Here is a 22281-nt window from a genome sequence, read left to right as displayed (position 1 = left end):
GCGGTCTCAGGTTAGAGCAGTGGTTCGGTGCTAAGGGTGTAGCAATTCATTGTGTATCTTTCTTTACATTATACAGGGGTGTATCATTACATCCCTATTCTGTACATATTTACATAAGACATGGTCAACTTTATCATCATACTAATAGCCCTTATTTTGAATGTACAGCCGTGGTGGGGATGTTTAGGAATGGCAATTAGGATTGGCAGCACTGGAATTTGAGAACTGAGCAGTTCAGACTTCAAGAACACTTATGCACAGTTTCATTATTATACTCCACAGAAACAAACACTTAAAGAATGCGAGCCATCTGAATCCACCTGCCTTGCAACAAGCCCTGAGAAACAGGATACCACCTCTTACCATGCAATGTGAAGTCTCCAGTCACACCCTGCAAAAGAAGCACACACAGACACCCAGACTGCATGCCTCACTAACAAAATGCTCAGTTGCCGTGTCTGTTCGGATTGCATCGTAACCTGAGAGGGTCCCCCTACAAATAGAGGCCCAAGGGCGTCTAAATGGCCTACAAAACAGCTTCAAAAAATGGCTTTAAAAAGAGCCCTGAATCTGGTGAGAAGGGGCGACTGTGTCTCAAAGGTACAGAGCCCTGTTCCTGGTTCCTGTCTGATTCAGCCTGATGCATTATAATTCCTGCCCACTGAGCTGTGTCTGGCTGCCTGCTTCTATCCCTATACCTGGGCTCTGTGAAACAGGTTGATCTGGTAACTGTGGAATTCTTGACTGACATCCTTGGAGCCTCATTCAATAAAGGCACACAGGAGTAAAATCCCTCAAATATAAGAGTTGATTCCAGGTATACCACCGACTGATCTTCATTGTGCTTTTATTCAAATCATCCAGCTCAGCTTGCTCATGCAGACAACAGCAGCATGGGTAAGCTCTCCCACACACACACACACACACACACACACACAGAGACAGAGGCAGGGGGCTAAATGCACCACAGGTACAGTCTGTGTCGCAACTTCCTTCATAGCAAAATATAATGCACACATGTAGAGTGAAGCTGCTTTTCAGGAATAGTGGCTTGAAACCTGGTTTCAGAAAACCTAGTTTGAGGGAACTTTACTGTTTCAAACCTGGATTTCAGGATTGGCGTCTACACGAGAGGGATTCAGAATTACCCTTCAATATATCCCCTGAAAGGAGAACTGACTGGCTATCGCATTCTGCTCTCTAAGCCGCAGAAGGTGAGTATTTGGTGCTCTCAAATGAATAGGCACACAGATCATTTAATATAAGAAACCATAACAACAAAAACTTCTGATCATAACCAAATGACCTGGGGCTCAAATACACGTATACAGATAATGTGAAAGTAATGCGTGCAATATTTACCTGTTGAGGAATGTCCATGGCTTCTGCGCTAGGGCTACAGAAAACCCTCCTACAAGCGTACCCTGTATGAACAGTCCATGGTGTGTGAACTATCGTGGTTATCCCAGCTCCAAAAAAAGCTGTGCAACTAAATATAGTCGAGTGGTTTTATTTGTACCCTCGTTAAGTTCATACTTCTATAAAAAGTAATTCGATGTGTCAGTCCTCATACAATGAGATCAATTATTTAACACTCCTCTGAGAGATCTTTGCAAACATTCAGTGCAGAGAATCCTTTGGTGCATGAAGCTAACGCGTACAAAGACCTGTAGTTCAACACTCACAAACCCTCAACATTCACTTCTTGAGCGGTTTTATTATTTTATTTAACAGTGTGAGTTTGCTAAGTTTCAACAATAAGTATATGTATTACTGCACCCAGAATTTTATACTAATACAAAAGTTTATAAAAACTCTTCCTATTTGAGGGTTCGAGAGTGGAAGTCGCTGGTATTATCAGGGTGAATGGGGAGCAGCAGTTTCACGGTGAGGTGCCTTAGTATCCCACTTCAAAACACCTCTGTATTCAACCACGCTTGCTCTGAAACACGCTGCGACTCACCCTTTAACAGAACAGCCCAGTTTAAGTGTTTGTTGCTTTAGTTTCAGGCAGCAGTGCTGAAGCCTTAAATCATTCTTACGAGATCCTCAGTTCAATTTTCTTCGCTTTGGTACTGCAGCTGTCACAGTCAAACCGAAACCCAAATAAGGCTATGTTTTCAGTCTATAGTATTGTACACCTCTCTAGATTATAGTTTTGGTCTCCCAGTTAGTTTTACTTGGAAGTGCGACTGTGTTTATTTAAATTTAAAGACGTCCCATTTACTCGTAATGTTACAGATTCCGCAAAAAAAAAAAAAATCCCTTTTGCATCAGATGTACCTGGGTGCGGAGTTCAAGTTGCAATTGCCAGTGTAGCGATTTTAAGTTGTAGATCCTTTTGTCCTTACGTTGTACACAGTGCACACTGTATCCAATACAATAACAACAACATTGTTGGACTATTGAGTCCAGCAGAATGGCATTGGACTCAATACGGGACATCTACGGAGTCTTCGGTTGATGTGTTGACTGTATCTGCATCGCGTCTTAACCAAATGTTACCGCGCAGGGACACAGTTTTCTGTACTCAACAAGTGTGTGTATGCCGGGCTCCCCATATGAGCAGGACGGTGGGTGACTGTATGTTAACACAGCAGCACTGTCTACTAGTCTAGACGGAGAACACAGCGTCCGTGTGAGAAATTGTGTTTTTCGAACCCCGTTTTCAGTAGCGGAAGCCCGGATCAGTAATCCCCGTTCCTTGGATTCGCTCCTCCGCGGCTCTGTGGGTTCAGTAGTATCTGCACTCGCTGTGTTGTTTAGCCAGACCGTTTTCAAAGGTCGGGGATGCTGACTCCACGATCTGATATTCCTGCGGGCTGTAGAGTTGCCTGCCCGATCCTGTCTTCACATACTGGCGCGGTTCTTGAAAATGCCAGGTTAGCACTGCCTGTGGCCAGGGGACAGCTTTCTGCTCCAGGGATGCGCTTATCAGCCGAGCGCAGAACGCAGTTGCCGAGGCCGCAGGGAGCCTTGGCAACGGGACAAACCATTTGCCATCATCTCACAGTTTGGAGGGGGAAGGGAATACAGCACCACAAATAAAATAAACCAGTTTGAAATTGGAATGAGAAATAAAAAGGACTTTTAACTAAATGTAAGCCGTTATGTATTATATTTATGATCAATATTGATGTTGTTGTTTTAATTTAATTACTTATTTACATTCTGCAATTGTTTACTCCCCAGAAAATATGAGTGTTTTGAGAACACATTGTACAAACAAAATATGTTCCCAGCTGCTCACGTTTCGCAATTTTTTAAAATATTTTTTATCCCTCTGAACAGGACTCGTTCGGTAACACATATGCTAAGACCATTGCTGAAATATTATGTTTACATTTTTAAGGTTGCTGGAACTTTTGTGAACTTTTAAAAGTTGGTGTACATTGTTTCTGACCGGAGGAGATTATTGTATGCACAACCGGAAACACGTGTAGACTGCAGTTCGAGCATCAACATGGGGCGACCAAGGAGGTAAATGGAGAACTTTGAGAATTTTGTTTAATAAAATATAATAGTTGTGGAATTCAGACGCGGGATATTAAAATGGTATTTACAAGCTTTCAAACTAAAAGCGACTTAGGTGTAAATACTGCAGAGTCATATAACTAGAGAGTAAAATGAGCGACTGCTTGTCGTCTCTTCGTCCCTGGGTCTTACACAGCCTCCAAATGCACGCCGTAGCGTACAGCATTTTAGCTAGGTAAACGTCCTATGTGGATATACGTGATTTGATTGAGTTGTGGCACATCTTTTCTGTGTAAACCGTAGATTGTTGCTGATTGACAAGAGTGATACAATCTCTTATGTACTGAAAAACTTTGCATTTGACTTGTATCCAGTGTTCTATATCATTAGTCCATCCACAAACGAGACCAGCATTTGTTGAAAAGCTTCCAATTCCATTGACCTGTATGTGTTTTACTGTTATCTTCACTATCTTGTTGTTCGCCAGCATGCTGGGTGTTTTTTTATTGCACAATAAAACAGTGTTTAATCTTATCTGAGGTGCTTTGACAATGATCATCCAACACTGTTCAGCACTCAGTAACGCTGGATTTAGAAATACTGAAAGAAAATTCAACGACAAACGTTTGGACTAATTGAAACGTTCATCATTGAATTTCATTTCTTTTGCATTGTGCTTTGACAACGAGTCCAGGAGCTGCTCTTCGGTTCTAGTTCTAGTTGCTTACCGTGTCTTTTCTTATATTACTAAGTGCCAGCACCATCTAGTGCACAGGTGACGCTGGCTGTTATTTCTATAATTACACTTTGGCTAGTTTAGTTTGTTACATTTATCTATGGCAGGCGGCAACTGGAATGGAACTAAGAACAGCTCCTGATCTCGACTGATAGTACCTTAACACAGACTTGTCAAAAAACGTAAAACACGCAGTATTTGAGTTCATGCAAGACGTCTGTGTACTCTATAAATGAATATGTACAGTTGACTGCCAGGGCCAGTTCTGTGACCCAACATGCCAAATACTTTCTTCTCGCATTCGTTCTGCTTATCTGAACTGCAGAAGTGTTTACCAGTATACCTTGTTCTTTCTTTCTTATTTTAACTCAAGGTCTGTGAGTCGGAAAAAGCCTCAAAAAAAGGAAGAATATGACAGTGATGACCCCTTGGCTTACAAGGACATGCCCGTCCCTGACAAGGTAAGGTCTCTTACTTGGATTTGCCTTGAAGACCTGGACCTGAGTGTACAATGATTAGCATACACAATTCTAATAGTTATCAGCCTAATGGTCCACAGAGCGAATGACATTGTTCTGTGCCTCTTCCCTTTGGACCATTGTTCAAACAGGCTATCTAGTGGCAAAGGGCCTCAATGACTAGCTTCTAATCATGTCACTCATTAGGGGCAGCGGCTGGTTGGATAATACGTAGGAATACACAATGACATGCTGTAGGCTTGAAATTAGTTCATAGGGGAAACCTACAAGAAATCTGTAAAGAGGCCTTCAACATTCAGAGTGGCCTTTCCTGATTGAACCCCAGATATACTGATTATGAAGTTGATTGACTGAAGGAAGCAGACAGTCATTGAGCCTGTGAAGACGTGTGTGTGCGTCTCTGTGTCTGTTTATCTGTCTCTATCTCAGTGTGTCTGTGTGTCTCTGTGTCTGTCTGTGTCTCTGTGTGTCTGCCTATGTGTTTGTGCGCCTGTGCGTGCCTTTCTGGATCTTGTGTCTCTGTCTCTCTGTGTGCCTGTGTGTGTCTGTCTCTACCTCAGGTGTGCCTGTCTCTGTGTGAGTGATTGCAACAGTAATGCATTCCCACAGCCTGTTCAAACACCCTTGCACCAGCAGGATTACACACATTGTTGCCTTGCTCCCTCTTTTTCTAAATTCAGATAATTGGTATTTGGGAGAGTTCCAGATGGCTAGTTCAATGTTGTTTCAGTTTGTTTTTTGATACTGTCTGTAAAGTAACATATTGCAGTGGTAACACCCCCTGTGCAGTGTATATGTTTGAATTTTATGTCAGGAGGGCGAGCAGCATTCCAGTTGTATTGCTTTGTGACTCGTACTCTGTAGTGTGACGCCTTGTTTTTGTCTCTAGAAGTCCTCCCAGTATTTCCAAGATGAAGTCGATGATTTCCACGAAGAGAAGGTTAAGGTTCGTACTTCAGATTTCAAGTAGAATATAAAAAAGATGGTTTTCAAGCTGGCAATTCCTGTGTAATGCCAGAAGAACTTAAACTGTGCCTCTCTATGTGCCCAAGCAGTTACCTGTCAGCTGTTTGGACAGTGCTTCTTTTGCACACCTGTTATCTCTATCTGTCTGTTCTTCACCAGAATAGGGGTCTAACCAGTATTTAGGGCCCTATGAAATCAATTTTTTTTTTTTTTTTTCAGATTTAGTTTCTACAGTTTTAAAACTGTTTCCGTTGTTTTAAATCAAAACAGTGATAACAGTTAAGTGGGACGAAAGTAAACCGGTCATTGAAATAGGCATCCCCATCCAAATGTGTGGTAATTTTACTCTATAAAACCTGCAAAAAAATGTGTTTTATTTTATAAATTAATAAAGCACATAACCAAAGATATTGATATAACATGTTGATACAGCTTCCAAAGTCTCTTGAGCTTTACCCTTCTGAATGCTGTGTCAGTAGTAGAATATCTGTGCTGGCAGTGCTGTTACTCTGTGTTTCTGCGCATGCGCCACGATACAGGACTGTGCTCACAAAATAGCAGTGTTCATAATACTTACGCACTGTCAGAATTTGCCAATGTTACCGTTTTGTTCAAGAGACCTTGGGTAAAAGGGAAATTCACTTCAAAAGTTTGATACTTTTGGGGCTCCCGAGTGGCGCATCCAGTTAAAGCACTCGCTAGAGTGCAGGATGCGCTCTATAGCCTGGACGTCGCCAGTTCGAGTCCAGACTATTCCACAGCCGACCGTGGACGGGAGCTCCCAGGCCAAATGAGCGTCGCCCGGGGAGAGGGAGGGTGTGTTAGGTCGGCCAGGGTGTCCTCGGCTCACCACGCAGCAACGACCCCTGTAGTCTGGCCGGGCACCTGCGGGCTTGAACATTTTCTCCCACACTCTCTCTGTATCCCATAACCCTTTTCACGCAGCGTGACGGATGTAAAGGGGGAGTTTAGTATCTTTGTATATAGAATATCTATGGCCCTATGCATTCCATCAAGCCAGATCTCTGTTGTTTTTCTGTCTTGTCCAGTAACCCGTCTAGAGCATGCAATAATCACTTCTCCTGTGTTTTGTTTTGTTCATGTAGAAGCTCATGGCAAGTAGAGTTGATCTTGACAGCGACCCAGAAGATACTGCTGATGAGGTAAGGCATACTTGAGCGGATGGCTGTTTTCAGTGCAGGATTACCATGTGGGAGAGCAGAGTATAAAATAATAGAGACTCCTCTTCATCAGTGCTGAAGGAAATTTAGATGCAGCATTTAAAAAAAAAAAAAAACATGAGTCTTCTTGCATTGTTGAAGCGTTTGTGTTACTGTATACAGTAACCCCAGTCATAAGCAGGGCTTTCTGAATTGGGTTTTTATATTGAACCCGCCTTTGCTAACACATTTTCTGCTTTTGGTCTTGGATCACAATACGGATGATAAATACCTCTATTACGATATGATCCATCATGCAAAAGTCTCAGGATTCATCGATAAACAATAAATCGCTACACCTCTAGTTGGATGTCTTTTAATATTTAACAAATCATAAAGAAATGTGTTAAGATTCCTTGCTACTAGTTCTGTCACATTATCAGTTTTTATTAGTGCAAACGCTTTGCTACATTCCCCCATGAAAGCGAATGTCCGGATTTAGTGTAATATTTGCATGTGTAAATGCTGTCATGCTTGTCACCTGCACAGGTGCACTGTAAAGCTATGTCCAAAGGTTTTGCATCACCCTAATTTTGCTTTATAAAGACGAATGAAATCTGCTGAATAATGTCACGTTAACATATTGAATTACACCCCGCTTTGTAATTTACCATATACTTAACTGAAAAACTGAAAAATTGAAAAATGTGACATTTCAAAATCTAACACAAAATACTGTGCTACTATTATGGCTTCCGGTAGACTTTGGCGATATCATTTTGTAGTTTCTTAGATTCCATGATGTTAAATAAAAGATCTAAATGATGTTCATCATATAGATTTAATTATGTCTCAATCCTAAAATTGTAGGTGATCTAAAACTTTTGGCCGTAGCAGTGCTTCTGTAATCCTGGCCTGTGGAGTCGAATGCATCCACAGTGTGTGTGCTCTTGTGCCTCACACCTTTAACATCCTGTAACTGCCTGCAGCAAAGCCCCCTGCATCTGCAACACAAGGCTGGGTTTTACACACCAACTTCCAATTACAGGACTGATGCAATTGCTCTCAAAGCGTTTAGACTACAGTTTCCACAACCCAAACAAAAACTGATCAAACTTTAGAACATTGATACATGTTTTATGAATGTGGCCTTGAGCTGTGCCATTTCTATGCGTCGGTGACAGTCTTTTAAAAGGGACTGAGTCACCAGGCTGGGTTGTGGGGCCTGTAGTTTAATCCTGTCTCTCTCTCTCAGGAGGAGGTGATGGGTCTGGAATTGTCATCCTCTGAGGATGAGGAAGACATGGAAAGCGACCTGGAGCAGAAAAGGGATGAAGGTGAGCGCTGTGTGCTACACTGCTGTATATAGTGTGCTGAGCAGGGACCGGCGCTGTGTGCTACACTGCTGTATATAGTGTGATGAGCAGGGACCGGCGCTGTGTGCTACACTGCTGTATATAGTGTGATGAGCAGGGACCTGCGCTGTGTGCTACACTGCTGTATATAGTGTGATGAGCAGGGACCGGCGCTGTGTGCTACACTGCTGTATATAGTGTGCTGAGCAGGGACCGGCGCTGTGTGCTACACTGCTGTATATAGTGTGATGAGCAGGGACCGGCGCTGTGTGCTACACTGCTGTATATAGTGTGCTGAGCAGGGACCTGCGCTGTGTGCTACACTGCTGTATATAGTGTGATGAGCAGGGACCGGCGCTGTGTGCTACACTGCTGTATATAGTGTGATGAGCAGGGACCTGCGCTGTGTGCTACACTGCTGTATATAGTGTGATGAGCAGGGACCGGCGCTGTGTGCTACACTGCTGTATATAGTGTGATGAGCAGGGACCGGCGCTGTGTGCTACACTGCTGTATATAGTGTGATGAGCAGGGACCGGCGCTGTGTGCTACACTGCTGTATATAGTGTGATGAGCAGGGACCGGCGCTGTGTGCTACACTGCTGTATATAGTGTGATGAGCAGGGACCTGCGCTGTGTGCTACACTGCTGTATATAGTGTGATGAGCAGGGACCGGCGCTGTGTGCTACACTGCTGTATATAGTGTGATGAGCAGGGACCGGCGCTGTGTGCTACACTGCTGTATATAGTGTGATGAGCAGGGACCGGCGCTGTGTGCTACACTGCTGTATATAGAAGCAGGTTGTGTTCTGTGGGTTTTATTGCACACAACTCTACATTCACACTGCAGCAGGGTTGTTTTCACATTCCGGTAACACCACGTTTGCACCCAAACAATTAAAACCGTATTCAATATGTAATAATATTATCCCGTACACTTTAAGGTTTTTAATGTAAAACACTTTATTGTTATTATGAAGGAAAAAAATCAACAGATTCCACATGTTCAAATTTGGATGACTGTCTATGGCAGCTAGTTCCTCGTTGCTTGTAATAACAGGTTTCAGGCTTATTGGAGCAACATAGCTGACCTGAGTAATTCAAATGCATTATCATTTGGATCTTTAGTTCTCAAATTGTTCAATAACTGCAGTAGGCTGTACTGCCTGTATAGCTGCCGTGTGTCCTGTTGTTACTGCAGTAACGATTAGAGTTAGTGTTAATCTGCTGTGCCTTGTCTTTCCTCACAGCTCTTCCCAATGAGCAGGCCTGGGGGCTCCGGAAGAAGGTATTCTACGACACAGACTACGTGGATTCCAGTAAGCGCTTCACCCCGGCACACCGTGCATTTTATTACAGTGATCATTGTATCCAGATCAATTTGATGTTGACTTTAATACAAAGTTTATCATTATTAGTTATTCTAGTTTTATCTTGAGGTTAACGTTTTTGATGTTTTAAACATTTTAAATGGCACATGTAATTGTCCCCGAACACCAGGATCCCTTTTAAAGGGTTTTTCTTTTGACTCGCTGCTCCAAAATGATTGCAGTAGATGTGAGTTACAACTGCTGAAGTTTTCCAAAGAGTAAATAGAAAGGGTTGCAGTTCCACAGAGGCAGCCTGGCGGTTAAGCTGTGATAGCTCAGCTGAGGTGTTTGTGTTTCAGAGGGGAAGACCCAGCAGGAGGCTGAGGCAGAGGAGGAGGAGGAAGAGCAGGAGGCCAAAAGCATCCAGAGCAGACTGGTGGGGCAGCTGAGCGAGGAGGACTACGATCTGCACCTCCTGCAGGTACAGCAACTGCTGAGCGAGAGCCTGGGGTTGGAGGGGTCTTAGTGCAGCACAATGCTCTCTCTGACTGGTTTTTAAGCAGGTTCTGGCCACCCCTGTTTTAAAGCTGGTGTACCACCTTCATATTCAATTATACACTAAAATACAATCCTTTGTTGATTTACTACAGTACATCCTATTCCCCCCCTCCCATTTAGTTTGACGTTAGTTTCAGTTATAGGGACACTAGCACCCCCTTCTGAAACGTGCATGCTCTCCATGTGGCTGTGTGAGCCCTGCAGCCCCGCATCCCTGCAGTTTATAAATGAAAGCGTCCTCGTCCACAGGAGTTCTCCACAGAGCAGGAGGCTGCGAAGAAGCCTGAGAAGGAGGAGCTGATTGTCAAGGACCTGGAGAAGATGAGCCACAAGGAGAAGATGAAGCTGCTCAAGAAAGAGTCCCCAGAGCTGCTGGAGCTCATCCAGGACTTCAAAGACAAGGTCACACACACACACACACACACACACAGGCTGGGGTTCAAATGGGTTTTTTTTTTGATTAAGTATGTTATTGTTTTTAAATCCGGACTCCTTCCAGATGGTTTCACAGACCTCAGCTGGCACTAATCTTGGACTGTCTAGGTAGGTTAGAACTACCTGGTGTTAACTGTAAGGTAGTGGTAGTGCATGATCCATGCTAATCAAGGTCTATGAAGGCTAGAATTAAGCAAGTTTAAAAGTGTTTTATTAGGAAGGATTTTTCCAGTGACAGAATGACACTGTTCTATACGAAGCGGGTGTGGATTCAGCTGTTTAATTTTGGCTTCACCGTACTTTATTACTTGTTATATAAACAGAACACTCCCGGAGCGTTCAGGCAGTGTTCTGGTTTATTGCACTCATTGGTGGAATAGCTCCAGTACCTTGTGTGTGTGTCCTCTGTATATTCCATTCCCTATGCTCTGGGTGTATGCTTGCTCGCTCGCTCACTAAGAGGAGTGTCTTTGTGTTGTAGCTGACTGAGCTGAAAGATGAGCTGCAGCCTCTGCTGGACATGGTGAAGGAGGGGAAAATCCCCCCCGGAAAGGTGAGTCCCAGACAAGGCTCTGGTCAATGTTGCGCTATGGAGACACACAGAAATGAAGTCATATAAACTTGATAAGAGTAACAGCGTGAACTGTTGTGTTCAAATATTCATTTTTGTTCATGTTTTATTTACAGGGGGCTGACTATCTGCAGACCAAACACCAGCTCTATCTAAAGTAAGTGGTGGAACAGTGAAGCGAGTGCTCCAAATTCTGCTTTATATTCAAAGGTTAGACTTGCTGTAGAACTAGCAGGTTTTGTAGTGTCATCACACAAGCTTAGTGTATAGCAAGACTGTACCAGCTTGCGTGTGTGTGTGTAAAGCAAATAGCAGACTGTCAATTTGGACTGACTGATTAGATTGAAGTCAGACTCACTATGAGATAAACATGTGTCTTGGATTGTATCCACTCAGATTATTGTTGTCTCCTCATACACTTGATACACTTGCATCCTGCAGTTATTGTTTAAACATACGTTTCTCACAGGAAACACAGCGCTCTGATTGGTGTACCTGTTTTTCTTTTCAGTTACTGCACAAATGTAAGTTTTTATTTAGTTCTGAAGGCCAGGAGAATCTCTGCGCACAACCACCCTGTGATCGAGAGGCTGGTGACTTACAGGAATGTGAGTATTTGTAACTTTTTCAGTGCTGCAAAAAAAAAAAAAAAAACCCTTTTAAAACTAGGCATGTGGATTCTATACGCCCAGCTTCAATCTGAGCTGGAACAATAATCAGTTGTTGTGATTTTATGATCGTTAATTTGTTTAGTCTTGTTTATTAATTATACTGGCAAATGCTTGCTTTGTGTAGCTCCTCTTACGAGTATGTTAATCCTGCAGCTAATCAATGACTTGGGAGGCGTGGATGCCAAGTTATCATCAGAAATCCGCCTGCTGCTTAGCGAAGCACAACATGGCCAGACCAACAGAGCGGTGAAGGAGAAAGGCAAGAATCCACAGAGAAGCGAACGAAAGGTGAGGAAAGAGAGGTGCTCTTTATCTGTTCAGGGAAGTGGAAGCTACATGCACAGTGTTACTTCATTGATCCTTTCTATCTCAGGCATGGTGTTAGTCCGTTGACCTCCTTTCTGTCTCATGCATGGTGTTAGTCCATTGACCCCCTCTTTATCTCATGCATAGTGTTAGTCCATTGACCCCCTCTCTATCTCATGCAGTGTTAGTGCATTGACCCCCTCTCTGTCTTATGCATGGTGTTAGTCCGTTGACCCCCTTTCTGTTTCATGCATGGTATTAGTCCATTGACCCCCTCTCTATCTCATGCATAGTGTTAGTCCATTGACCCCCTCTCTATCTCATGCAGTGTTAGTCCATTGACCCCCTCTCTATCTCATGCATGGTGTTAGTCCATTGACCCCCTCACTATCTTATGCATGGTGTTAGTCCATTGACCCCCTCTCTATCTCATGCATGGTGATAGTCCATTGACCCCCTCTCTATCTCATGCATAGTGTTAGTGCATTGATCCCCTCTCTATCTCATGCATGGTGTTAGTCCATTGACCCCCTCTCCATCTCATGCTTGGTGTTTATTGTGTTCTTGCTCTCAGGCAGTGAAGCGGCTGGCGGTGTCTTCTCAGCCTGCAGGGGGTGCTACTGCTGATTCTGATCTGGACGAGGAGGCGGCGCTGCATTACTACAGGGAGGCGGAGGAGAGGCTGAAACTGAAGAAGAGGAAGAAGGGGCAGGAGGAGGAGGGGTAAGCAGGCTGTCAACACACGCACTCGTACTCAGATAGTCCTCAAAATTAGGGGTGTATCGATACAATAATTTCATGATACCACACATCTAGCAAAGTGCAGGTGCAATACGATATGCATCACAATACATTGTCCTGAGGGGCTACTTTTATGATGTTTAATAAGATTTTAACTATTTTAAGACAAAAATGAAATGATTAAGGACAGTATGTATCCATACCAACTATAAAACATAGTTATTCGTCATTCAAGAAGGGTGAATGTGATGGATCTCTCTGTGTTTCAGATTGGGAGTGGAAGCTGAAGAGGAGCTGGATCCAGATGCAAAGAGAGCCATCACTTACCAGGTGAGCCGGGGCTGGGAGTGTCACAGACCCATAGGTCTGGTTCCTGGCTTCATAGACTGGGGGCTTGTAAGGCTGAGTAGCTTGGAAAAAGCCAGACCCGTCTGTGTCATACTCTGATCTTCCCATGTGAATTTTTGTTTTGTTTTTAATGTTCTACAGATCGCCAAGAACAAAGGTCTCACTCCTAAGAGGAAGAAGATCGACCGGAACCCCAGAGTCAAGCACCGCGAGAAATTCAGACGTGCCAAGATTCGCAGAAAGGGCCAGGTATGTGTCCAACTAGCAGCTTCAGCATTCTCACTTCATTGACACAGCTATGTCTGTTGAACCTTTATCGTCTGCAGCTGAACCACACTGTGGAGTGTCCATAACTGCTAATTAATGTCTTCAGGGGACTCCGCCTGCTTATTAAACCACATTTAGGATTTATATGGTCACCCAGTGGTAGTGGAGGTGGCTGTACGTATGTAGTAAACATGTTCGATGTTCTCCTACACGCTGTCAATGTTTTCATATTTCAGTTTCATATTTCACAGGGCATAAGTAAATAAACAAAGTAATTGCTTTATTCCAACTTTTATGCGGGAGCATTTGCTAGGAGAAAGATTTTGCTTCTAAACATCCCACTGTGTCCAGTCCAGTCTCCCTCCTGCAACAATGCTGGTGCTGTGCTTGAAATGAGTGGCGTGGTGTTGCAGGAAGGAGCATGATCTGGTACACTGCGATCCTTGGAAGACTCTTTGCTCCTGGCGGGTGCTCCCGAGTTAATGTTGAGAAAGTTGCCCAGCTGATTTATGACCCATGATGTAATTTAAATATGTTTTAAAGTATAACCCTGCGATACGGACAACACAGGACACAGCAAAGGTAACGCAAGGCGTTTCTCATAAACTTTGCACGGTGCTCTGTAACACTTTAACTAAAGAAGATTTTGCTGTTCTTTTCAAGGAGAGTGTTACTTTATTGCATTTTAGCAGGATTACTGAAGACACACACAGTCGCAGCTATGACTGGAGCCTGTTTGAAACAGTGTTTCTTTCATTTCAGGTTCGGGAAGTGCGGCGGGAGGAACAAAGATATGGGGGAGAATTATCTGGCATCCGCGCTGGAGTTAAGAAGGGTGTTAAGCTTAGATAAGGATATCATCCACGTGATGTGGGTATTATTTTATTTGACCTGTTTTTCATCACCATACTGTTCAATAAAAATCACATTTAATTAGGTTTTTGTTTTTTCTTGTGCGTGGGCGGGGTGATGTAGCACCTCCAGTAATATCATTCAATATGCTGTAAGTAAAAGTTTAAATGCCATCTGGCAAATATTAAGTCACATCCCCAATGGAACCTGTTAGCAGTAACTACACTTATAGTTTTTTTGAGAGTGTAGATCTCACGTTCAGAATGTCAATGACAAAGCATTTGAAACGTTTCAACCACAATAGGGTCTGACACAGCAAAGCGTGAGCGAGAAATACACTCAACTTGATTAGAGGTAGCCACCGAACACTTATTAACATACAATACACTTACAATCTAGAATCATAGATTCCGGTATCTGCAGCCATCATCTTCCATAGACATCATCAGAGCATCTGCACTGCGTTTCTTTAAACATGCTTCCTCCTGTAGTCTGGAAACCTAGAACATATAACCTGAGGGGAACCACAATTTATCTAAAATACAAATCTATCCAATGAAGATGTGCAGGTTGTCCCCAGTGGGAAATAAGAGGTCCATACATTATTATACACTGATGCACAAAAGAAACGCAACACTCCGGTCTAATGGTTTTAATCAAATATTTTAAACCTAAATATCAAACAAAATCACAGAAAATGTGAACAAAAATACAGATAAAAGAATCATAGGTTTACAGTATGAAACGTGACGCACTGTCAAAATGAAAACATTACAAAGTTAGTATCGGGTATGACCTCCCTGAGCATTAACACAAGACCTGATCAGCCTCTGGATATACTGCTGTGGGATGTTCAAGCCACGCTTCCTGTGCAGCTACAGCCAGCTGGCGAAGGTTGGCTGGTCGCGGTTGTCTCCTGACTCAGGTCAGGAGAAAAAGCTGTCCATGACAAGACCTCGTCATTGTTTTCTTGAAGTCGTGCCATTGTAATCCTAGCGCTGTGTGGTCTTGCATTGTCCTGCTGGAAAATCGACACTTCCGGATTGGCTTGCAGGAACGGAAAAACTGTTGCCTCAAGGACTTCATCAGTGTATCGCTGAGCAGTCAGGTTGCCCTCAATCTTCTGTTAAAGGAGATTACTCCCCACATCATCATACTTCCACTGCCCTACCGGTTGGCTTGAACAATGCAACAGTCAGCATAACGCTCACCACAACGTCTCCACACGTTGTTTTCTGTCAGGTCTATCAAGGGCAAAACGGCATTCACCGGTGAATAAAACACTCCACCACTCAACTCTGCCGCCACCTCAATGTTCTCTGGCCCACAGAAAACAGAGATTTCATCTCTCAGCTGTCAACATGTTACCCCTGAACGGCCTCTGAGCATGCACATCATTTTCATGCAGACGACATGCCGATAGCAAACAGGCGATCTTCATTATTTAAGCGGGGCATGATCCTATCTTTTGCTGTTCTTGTGTTAATTAAAATCATGTAATTTCGAATAGCTGTTTATACAGATTCTTGAATCCACTCATTTTGGCAATTTTAACACAACTCAAATACCAAACACTGAGCACCTGGCGTTTTTATAAAATCACATGACTTGAGCTCAGTATTTTGTTATCCCAAGGAACAATACTACTCAATCAACAAACCTATCTGCTCACTATCTAAAATGTAAATAACATTTTGTCTGTGCCCAATCAGCTATTGATGTAAAACTTAACACTGTTGTGTTTTCATTGTGCATCAGTATATATGAACTTATATTTATATCCTATTCCCATTGCACATTTGTAGGTAGTGTGAGTAGTTTACTTAACAAAAGTGTTTTGATTACTTGTAGTTAAATGCTTTCAGTTGATACCTGTTTTGGTTGTTTGCCCTCACACTACAATATATTAATGCATTCCATATGGAATTCAAGAAAGACAACATTGAACAATTATTGGGATGTTTTATGGCTCAAAATCAGTTTAACAAGGTATAAGAAGTGACGATGTATGACTGCAGCTAGGAGGAAGCCTCATTGATAGAGACCGATAAGTGATGGTACAAAGGAAGCCTCATTGATTGATTGAGACTGTGTAATCAGTGATAGTAAGAAGGAAGCTTTATTGAGTGAGACTGTGTGATCAGTGATAGTAAGAAGAAAGCTTCATTGAGTGAGACTGTAATAAGTGATGGAAAGAAGGAAGAAAGTGCCTCACGCTAGAAGTTTTACAAATTCAAATGTTTTATTCTAATGAGAAAACATCTATAGAGAACCTAACAGAGTATCAATCCCCTACAGTTCACACTGATATGAAAATGACTGTTCACATGATCAAATGGTTTAGTCTGGGATGGGATTGGATGGGGGGCATTTCCCAATAACAGCAGTGACTTACAGGTGAAGTGTGCAATTTAAGGTCTGTTAATGAAAGTTTGCCAATAGGGCTTTGTTTGTTTTGTTTTTTTCAATTTCTTTGAAACTCTCAGTAAGGTTATAAGATTTAGCAAACTACTCCTTAATGTGTGTCTGACACATTTACATTTTGTTCTATGTTTAAACCGTTGGCATGGCTCTTTCAGCCAAAAAGACTGGACAGCTCTGGTGTAACACATCCTGAAGAGGCGAATCCCATTTTAACACTAAAACTCACTCAACTGTTCCAACAAGAGCCTTCATTAAGTTCTAAAGACATCTTGACACTGAAAAAGACCCTTTGTTGAAACATTTGCATGCTTTTTTTTAGTATTGGAGAAATGTCTCATGTGTGCCCCTATTCCCCAAAAGGCCGATATCTTCAGCCCTGCTCCTCTATGAAGCTGGTGTGAGCTGTGGACAGGTTGCTGACTATCTTCTCCTCGATCTCCACCTTCCTCTGCTCCTCCTCGTCAGACAGCAGCAGCTCAGTCTGTGTGTCCCGGGTCACGATCACCACGTAGCCCCGCCGTGTGTCCAGCACGTTGGCTACCACAGCCTGGTGCCGGTACAAGTCCAGCGCTCTGCGGGCGCGCCCCACCAGGATGGACGGATCAGTCTCCAGCTTAAAGGAGATCACAAATGCCCTGGGTGCCCAGTCCTTCACCAAGGGGGACAGTATCTTTGGAACCATCTTCATAGTGATCTGCGGGCAGAACAAAGCGTTAATACCGGTACTTCATGGTGACTCTAGCAGAACTGCATAAGGGGGTTCTCACAATATACAGGGTATCTTGTCATCTTAACTCATTCTACTTTGACTTGGTTGATACAACTGAAATGTGTTTAATCAAAGAGGAATGAATCTGGATCATTTCAATGTGTGGTGCAGACAGTCAATGGTGTGTGGCTGCCCAGTTTAACAGTTACAATTATGCTGTAGTAATTACATTTATAATTTACACTGAAAAGTGACATAAATAGCTACACACATTAACCCTTTGCGGTCCTATGTCGGACCTGGTCCGACATTGCAATTATTCCTATCCGGTCCATTGTCGGACCCTGTCCGACATCATCAAAAAAACGCAAAAAACGGGTTTCTAGTCGTTTTTTCTCCGGAAAAAGCCGAGAAAACCATTCAATGGCCGAGTGGGAGCGACAGGAGCTGAGACAAACCGATAAAAAAAAAAAAAAAAGGCGTATCTCATGAATAGTCATACTTGCCCCTGGCATCCCATATGGGCGGTCATAAGGAAACAAGCTGGCTGTTACTGTATCAGCGCACAGAGACTATCACGGACATTTGCAGAGCTTTTTTGAGATGTTATAGTAATAAAATAATGACTTGGATTGCATTATTGAGGAGTTTGGTGATAAAACAAGTGATCAGGAGATGATTGATCGGTATGTACGACTATTATTATTATTTATTTCTTAGCATATGTGAAAGCTATAGCGAACGAAAGGGTGGGGCGGGGCTGGAGATGCCTAGTGAGTGCTTTGTTGATATGCAGAGCCTTTTAAACCCGTTTGACTGTGGAAAAAAAATACTTTTAAACAGCGTGTCTAAAATTAACTGCGCGTGTGAAAATAAATTGGACCTAACGTGCCAGACACGCACTTAATAAATGGACTGCAAAGGGTTAACATGTTTACTCTGTTTATTCTACCAAGCAGTAATCACAGGTACAAGCATACTCTAACATTTTCTCAAACAAATACGGTCACGGAAAGTGGCTGAAAATACAAGAAGAATGTTCGCTCAATGTAAAACACAACATGGAACTGTGAATGATTGCTTGGAAAGGTGTGTAATTGAACTGTAATTGATCAATTATATGGTGTGCAAAGTTTCAACTACAATTGCATTGTAATTGCAAATAATTACAAATGACACAATTACAATTGTAATTGTGCCCAGATCTGGTCCCAGTCCCTGTGATTCATGAAAGAATCAGATACTGGAAGATACCACACTTCCTAATAATGAATGGGGTTGTCCTACCTGCAACGGCCCATTAGATGACTGGATCTTGTGTTCAGGCATTTCCGAAGCAGGAATGTAGAAATCGGAAACAGCAGCAGCCAGGTAAAACATGGCATTGGACCCTGCAGGGAAGCACACAGATAGCAGTGTTTTCAGAGAGGTGCCCTATTAAACCTGATATTAAAATCTAGTGCAGTAAAACAAGACAGACTCATGCGTTGAGCACTGTGAGAGTCAAGTTTGGCATGTTAGTATCCTGCACTCTACAATGGAGTTTAATGAGTGCTGTTCTGTGATGACGTTCAAGGAGATTCAAAACTGTCCAGGGCTTTTACGTAATGTTCATTATCTCGAGTTCTGGAGATACAGACTCTGTGAATAAAATATCACACATCCATTTGCACATGTTTGCATACCTGGAGCCTCTGACCAGCTTACTCATGTTGGCAATGAAAAACAGTTGTTTCAAAGGCTAGCCCTTACACAAATAATAATCTGATAATTTGTATAGCATACCTACTGGGCTGAGAGCCTGTGCAGCTGCCTTGAGCAGATGTAGGTACTCCGAGAGCGTACTGAACTCCACTGCCAGCAGGAGCCGTGCTTCCTTCACAGCCTGATAGCGCTGCAGGACAGAGACGATGTGAGGCAGCTTGCCCTGGTCCACCTCCACCCTGTGCGAGATGCACCCAGACCCCTGCTCTGGGGCGGCCCTCAGAGTGTCAAGCAGGTTCACTCCAGCGTACTTCCGGGAGTACGGGTAGAGGGAGTGGTGGCGGTGCAGGAAGATCACAGCGTAGCCCGAGTCCAAGAAATACTCAGCTGACGAGGCACCTCGCCGCCCACTACTGAAATTATCCAAAAAACGAACAGTCCTGGACTCCAGGGGGACTTTGGTGCCTCCTGAGGTGACCAGGACCACCCTCCGCCCTTCTGAGCAGTGATGCCGGGCAAACTCTGCCATCTGCCTGCCCGCCGCCTCCACTTGTGCCGGGGCAGCAAACTCTGCTTCCATCCTGCAGTCCGCTGTGGGTGAACATGCAGATCCAGAGCTCGTCATGGCTTAGTAGACTGTATCAATATAACAATTATAACAAAAAGTATGTTAGTGACCTCCACCCACAGTATGTTCATGTAAATGTGTAGAGATGGAAATAAGACTCCCATTGTATAGCAGTTTCACCCATTCCACATTTTACTATAAGCTTGATTAGCCACAGTGTATAGGTAACAAGCTCAGGTGTGTCTTATTAAACTCATAGTAAAACCTGGAATGGATCACACTGCTATGCAATGGGAGTCTTATTTACGTCCCTGAATATGCTTTACAAACCTACAGACAGGTTCCTCCCTTTATAAATTTCTATAAGAATGTCTTCTAAGGGTTATGTATTACCATTAAGAGATTTCACAGAGATATATTAGCAAGAACTAGCCTACATGTATGCAACCTTAAAAATACCTGATTTCTCCTGAAATGATCCATATTGTTTCTTAATCCAAACCGAGATGCAATTTTCCTTCCCCATGTAGTATATGAACAGCAATTGACAGAGAAAAACATTAAATAAAAGCAATGTCCTTTCCCCTGCTCTTAGGCAATGTTATTCAGTCTTTAGATTTGAATTCCCATTTAATCATAGGAAGGTTTTGAAGTAAAAAAATAAATAAAAATACAAATAAAAACAAATCACACATACTGGTAAAGTCATTTTACTCACATTTTCTTTTTCAAAAGCACAGATCTGTTTTTCTTCTGCTTTTATTGCACGGTTATTGTACTGTTTAAATACAAAAGGTGAAATATTTATTTACTTAACATAACTTATCAAGCTTTGAAAATGAACCCTTTTTTGAATTTTAAACAGACCTTGCTGTTCACATTCCACAGAAACCCAGCTTACTTTGGCATTGGAACCCATTTGCCCCGATATCACTGTTTGATGCTACTACAACTACAGGAAGTTAATATTTTCAACATGGACAATATGGTAACATAACCTTCTTAACCCATTATTTCCCACTGTTCTGTTTAATTTTTCAGTACTGTTTTATGAATAGTTTTTACTTTCCTGGCAAGTTCACAAAAAAAAGTTACAAAGGACAAGGACACCTACAAGTGACGGCCAAAAAGAAATATTAGCTATGGAGATTAGTTCACCTTTAATGGAACTACCATACCCATAAGGTATATTTTCAGAAAGTAACTTGCCTTGTCACTTACTTTTCTATGTATGCCCACTTGCGCAATTTTGCCAATTTTCAGGTCATTCTCCCCACTTTGAACCATTTTTAATGTGAGCCCCCAGTCTTCAGTATTATGAGAGTATGAGATAAATATTAAAAGATGATCGTGTTTAAAGCCGGCGCTTACATTAAAAATGGATGGAAAGTATGATAAATCTAAGTAAAAATAAACCTTTAAATCTTCACATTAAAAGGTGAAACTAGTTCATTTTTTAACGTCCCTTGCAGGGAAATTTCTTATATACCTTTGTCCTTTAACATATAAGAATTCATAGTATAATAAATCTTTATTAAATTGATGAAGCAGCAATAATGTATGTTGGGGGAAATGTCACGAAATTCTGAAAGAAAAACTTCAAATCAACTTTTCAAATGTCGTATAAGGGATTGTCTCCCTAATGCAATACCAACTCCGAGATAACACATTTCTGGTCCACTGGGGTGCTTTAAACGACAAGCCGACGAGTTTAAAAAGATTTTAAAAATCAGAGAAAATATCCAATCACAGCAGTCCGTCGGTTGTAAACACGCCCCGTCACTCGTCCAGCTCCTTTCCTCTTGGGAATGAGCCTCGACCCTACTTTAACAATTAAGAGCTGCCTTGCCGTCCTTAAACTGAGCATGATAAGCAATTTGACATATGAAAGGCAGAGTGCTGAACTGCTTCCAAACTGCAACCAGGTAGACTGTGACAGCTCACGGTATGAGAATGGCGCAGTTGGGTTACTAGTATTGTGAAGCAATACTTACTGGTCACAGAGGCCGTCCCTGAATGTCAATCTGCTTACCCTTTCGTTAACTCAAAACTCGAAGCAGACAACAATACACTCAGTATTTCTTAAACACTCTACTTGTATAGGTTGAATTGCAAAATAAAAAAGAATCAACCACAGGACAAGTAAAATTCTACCTACTTACATGCACCGCGCTGCAACACCGCTCTCACAGACCCGGATACGGAGCCATGGTAACCGGTACGGCACGTAAACAGCTTCCGGTCGATTCCGAGCGCGGCTGCCACTAAAAATTAGTTCCACATAATCCGTATTTTGACATTAGTAGTGTAATTTGTAAACTTTCATTGTTAGGGATACCAGACTACCCGGGAAAACTGGGATAGTACCAGTTTTCAGCCTTATTTTATGTCCCAGTCAGAAACAGTAAAATTGTTAAATCGTCCTGTTTTTGCTTTTTTGTATTTACACAAAACTAGCAGTGCGCTCGGAAAGTTGACATCACAGTAATTTATTATACAAAAAAAAAAAAAAACTTATGGATTACTTTTTAAAAAAAAATAACTCTGTTTATATGTTAGTCTGTTTAATTTCGTGGACCATGGCTATAACCCGATTCATCAGATCAAACGCCATTTTTGCTATCTTCTCGTGATGGTGTCACAGTG

General features: G+C 42.5%; 3 protein-coding genes across 11 annotated transcripts in view; 1 reads left to right on the top strand and 2 right to left on the bottom strand.

Moving 5' to 3' along the window:
- LOC117425017 (coiled-coil domain-containing protein 30-like) overlaps positions 1–2996 on the bottom strand; it is a 38278-nt gene extending 35282 nt beyond the window's left edge. For all 5 annotated transcript variants that reach the window (XR_009307863.1, XM_058993420.1, XM_058993421.1 and 2 more), the window contains exon 1: positions 1363–2996. Coding sequence is in view for 4 of the 5 variants with exons in the window: in XM_058993420.1 (XP_058849403.1) it covers positions 1363–1380 (18 nt within the window). In the remaining variant the exon portion in view is untranslated. The remainder of the gene's footprint in view (positions 1–1362) is intronic.
- On the top strand, positions 2980–14314 carry LOC117425018 (something about silencing protein 10). Its single transcript, XM_034041631.3, has 17 exons — positions 2980–3100; positions 3353–3480; positions 4584–4671; positions 5579–5635; positions 6762–6818; positions 8071–8152; positions 9422–9490; positions 9841–9962; positions 10289–10441; positions 10956–11027; positions 11162–11202; positions 11557–11653; positions 11870–12004; positions 12597–12745; positions 13033–13093; positions 13253–13360; positions 14141–14314. The coding sequence occupies exons 2-17, from the start codon at positions 3464–3466 to the stop codon at positions 14228–14230; spliced, it is 1398 nt and encodes a 465-aa protein (XP_033897522.3). The 5' UTR covers positions 2980–3100; positions 3353–3463; the 3' UTR covers positions 14231–14314.
- Positions 14315–16451: 2137 nt separating this feature from the next.
- Positions 16452–21931, bottom strand: LOC131696455 (phosphopantothenate--cysteine ligase-like). 5 transcript variants are annotated; one of them, XM_058993415.1, is made up of 5 exons: positions 21798–21919; positions 20354–20413; positions 19149–19703; positions 18651–18754; positions 16452–17348 (listed from the first exon to the last, which is right to left on the bottom strand). In XM_058993415.1, the coding sequence occupies exons 3-5, from the start codon at positions 19690–19692 to the stop codon at positions 17025–17027; spliced, it is 972 nt and encodes a 323-aa protein (XP_058849398.1). In that variant the 5' UTR covers positions 19693–19703; positions 20354–20413; positions 21798–21919; the 3' UTR covers positions 16452–17024. The 5 variants fall into 5 exon arrangements, with proteins under 5 accessions (XP_058849398.1, XP_058849399.1, XP_058849400.1 ...); XM_058993416.1 differs by having other exon boundaries at positions 21794–21871; XM_058993417.1 differs by lacking the exon at positions 21798–21919 and adding an exon at positions 21630–21779.
- Between the last annotated feature and the right edge of the window lie 350 nt (positions 21932–22281).

This window comes from Acipenser ruthenus, chromosome 20, assembly GCF_902713425.1.
Source record: "Acipenser ruthenus chromosome 20, fAciRut3.2 maternal haplotype, whole genome shotgun sequence".
In the NCBI taxonomy this organism is placed as follows: domain Eukaryota; kingdom Metazoa; phylum Chordata; class Actinopteri; order Acipenseriformes; family Acipenseridae; genus Acipenser; species Acipenser ruthenus.
Note: the sequence above shows the minus strand (reverse complement) of the source record. Positions and strands in the feature narration are given on the sequence as shown.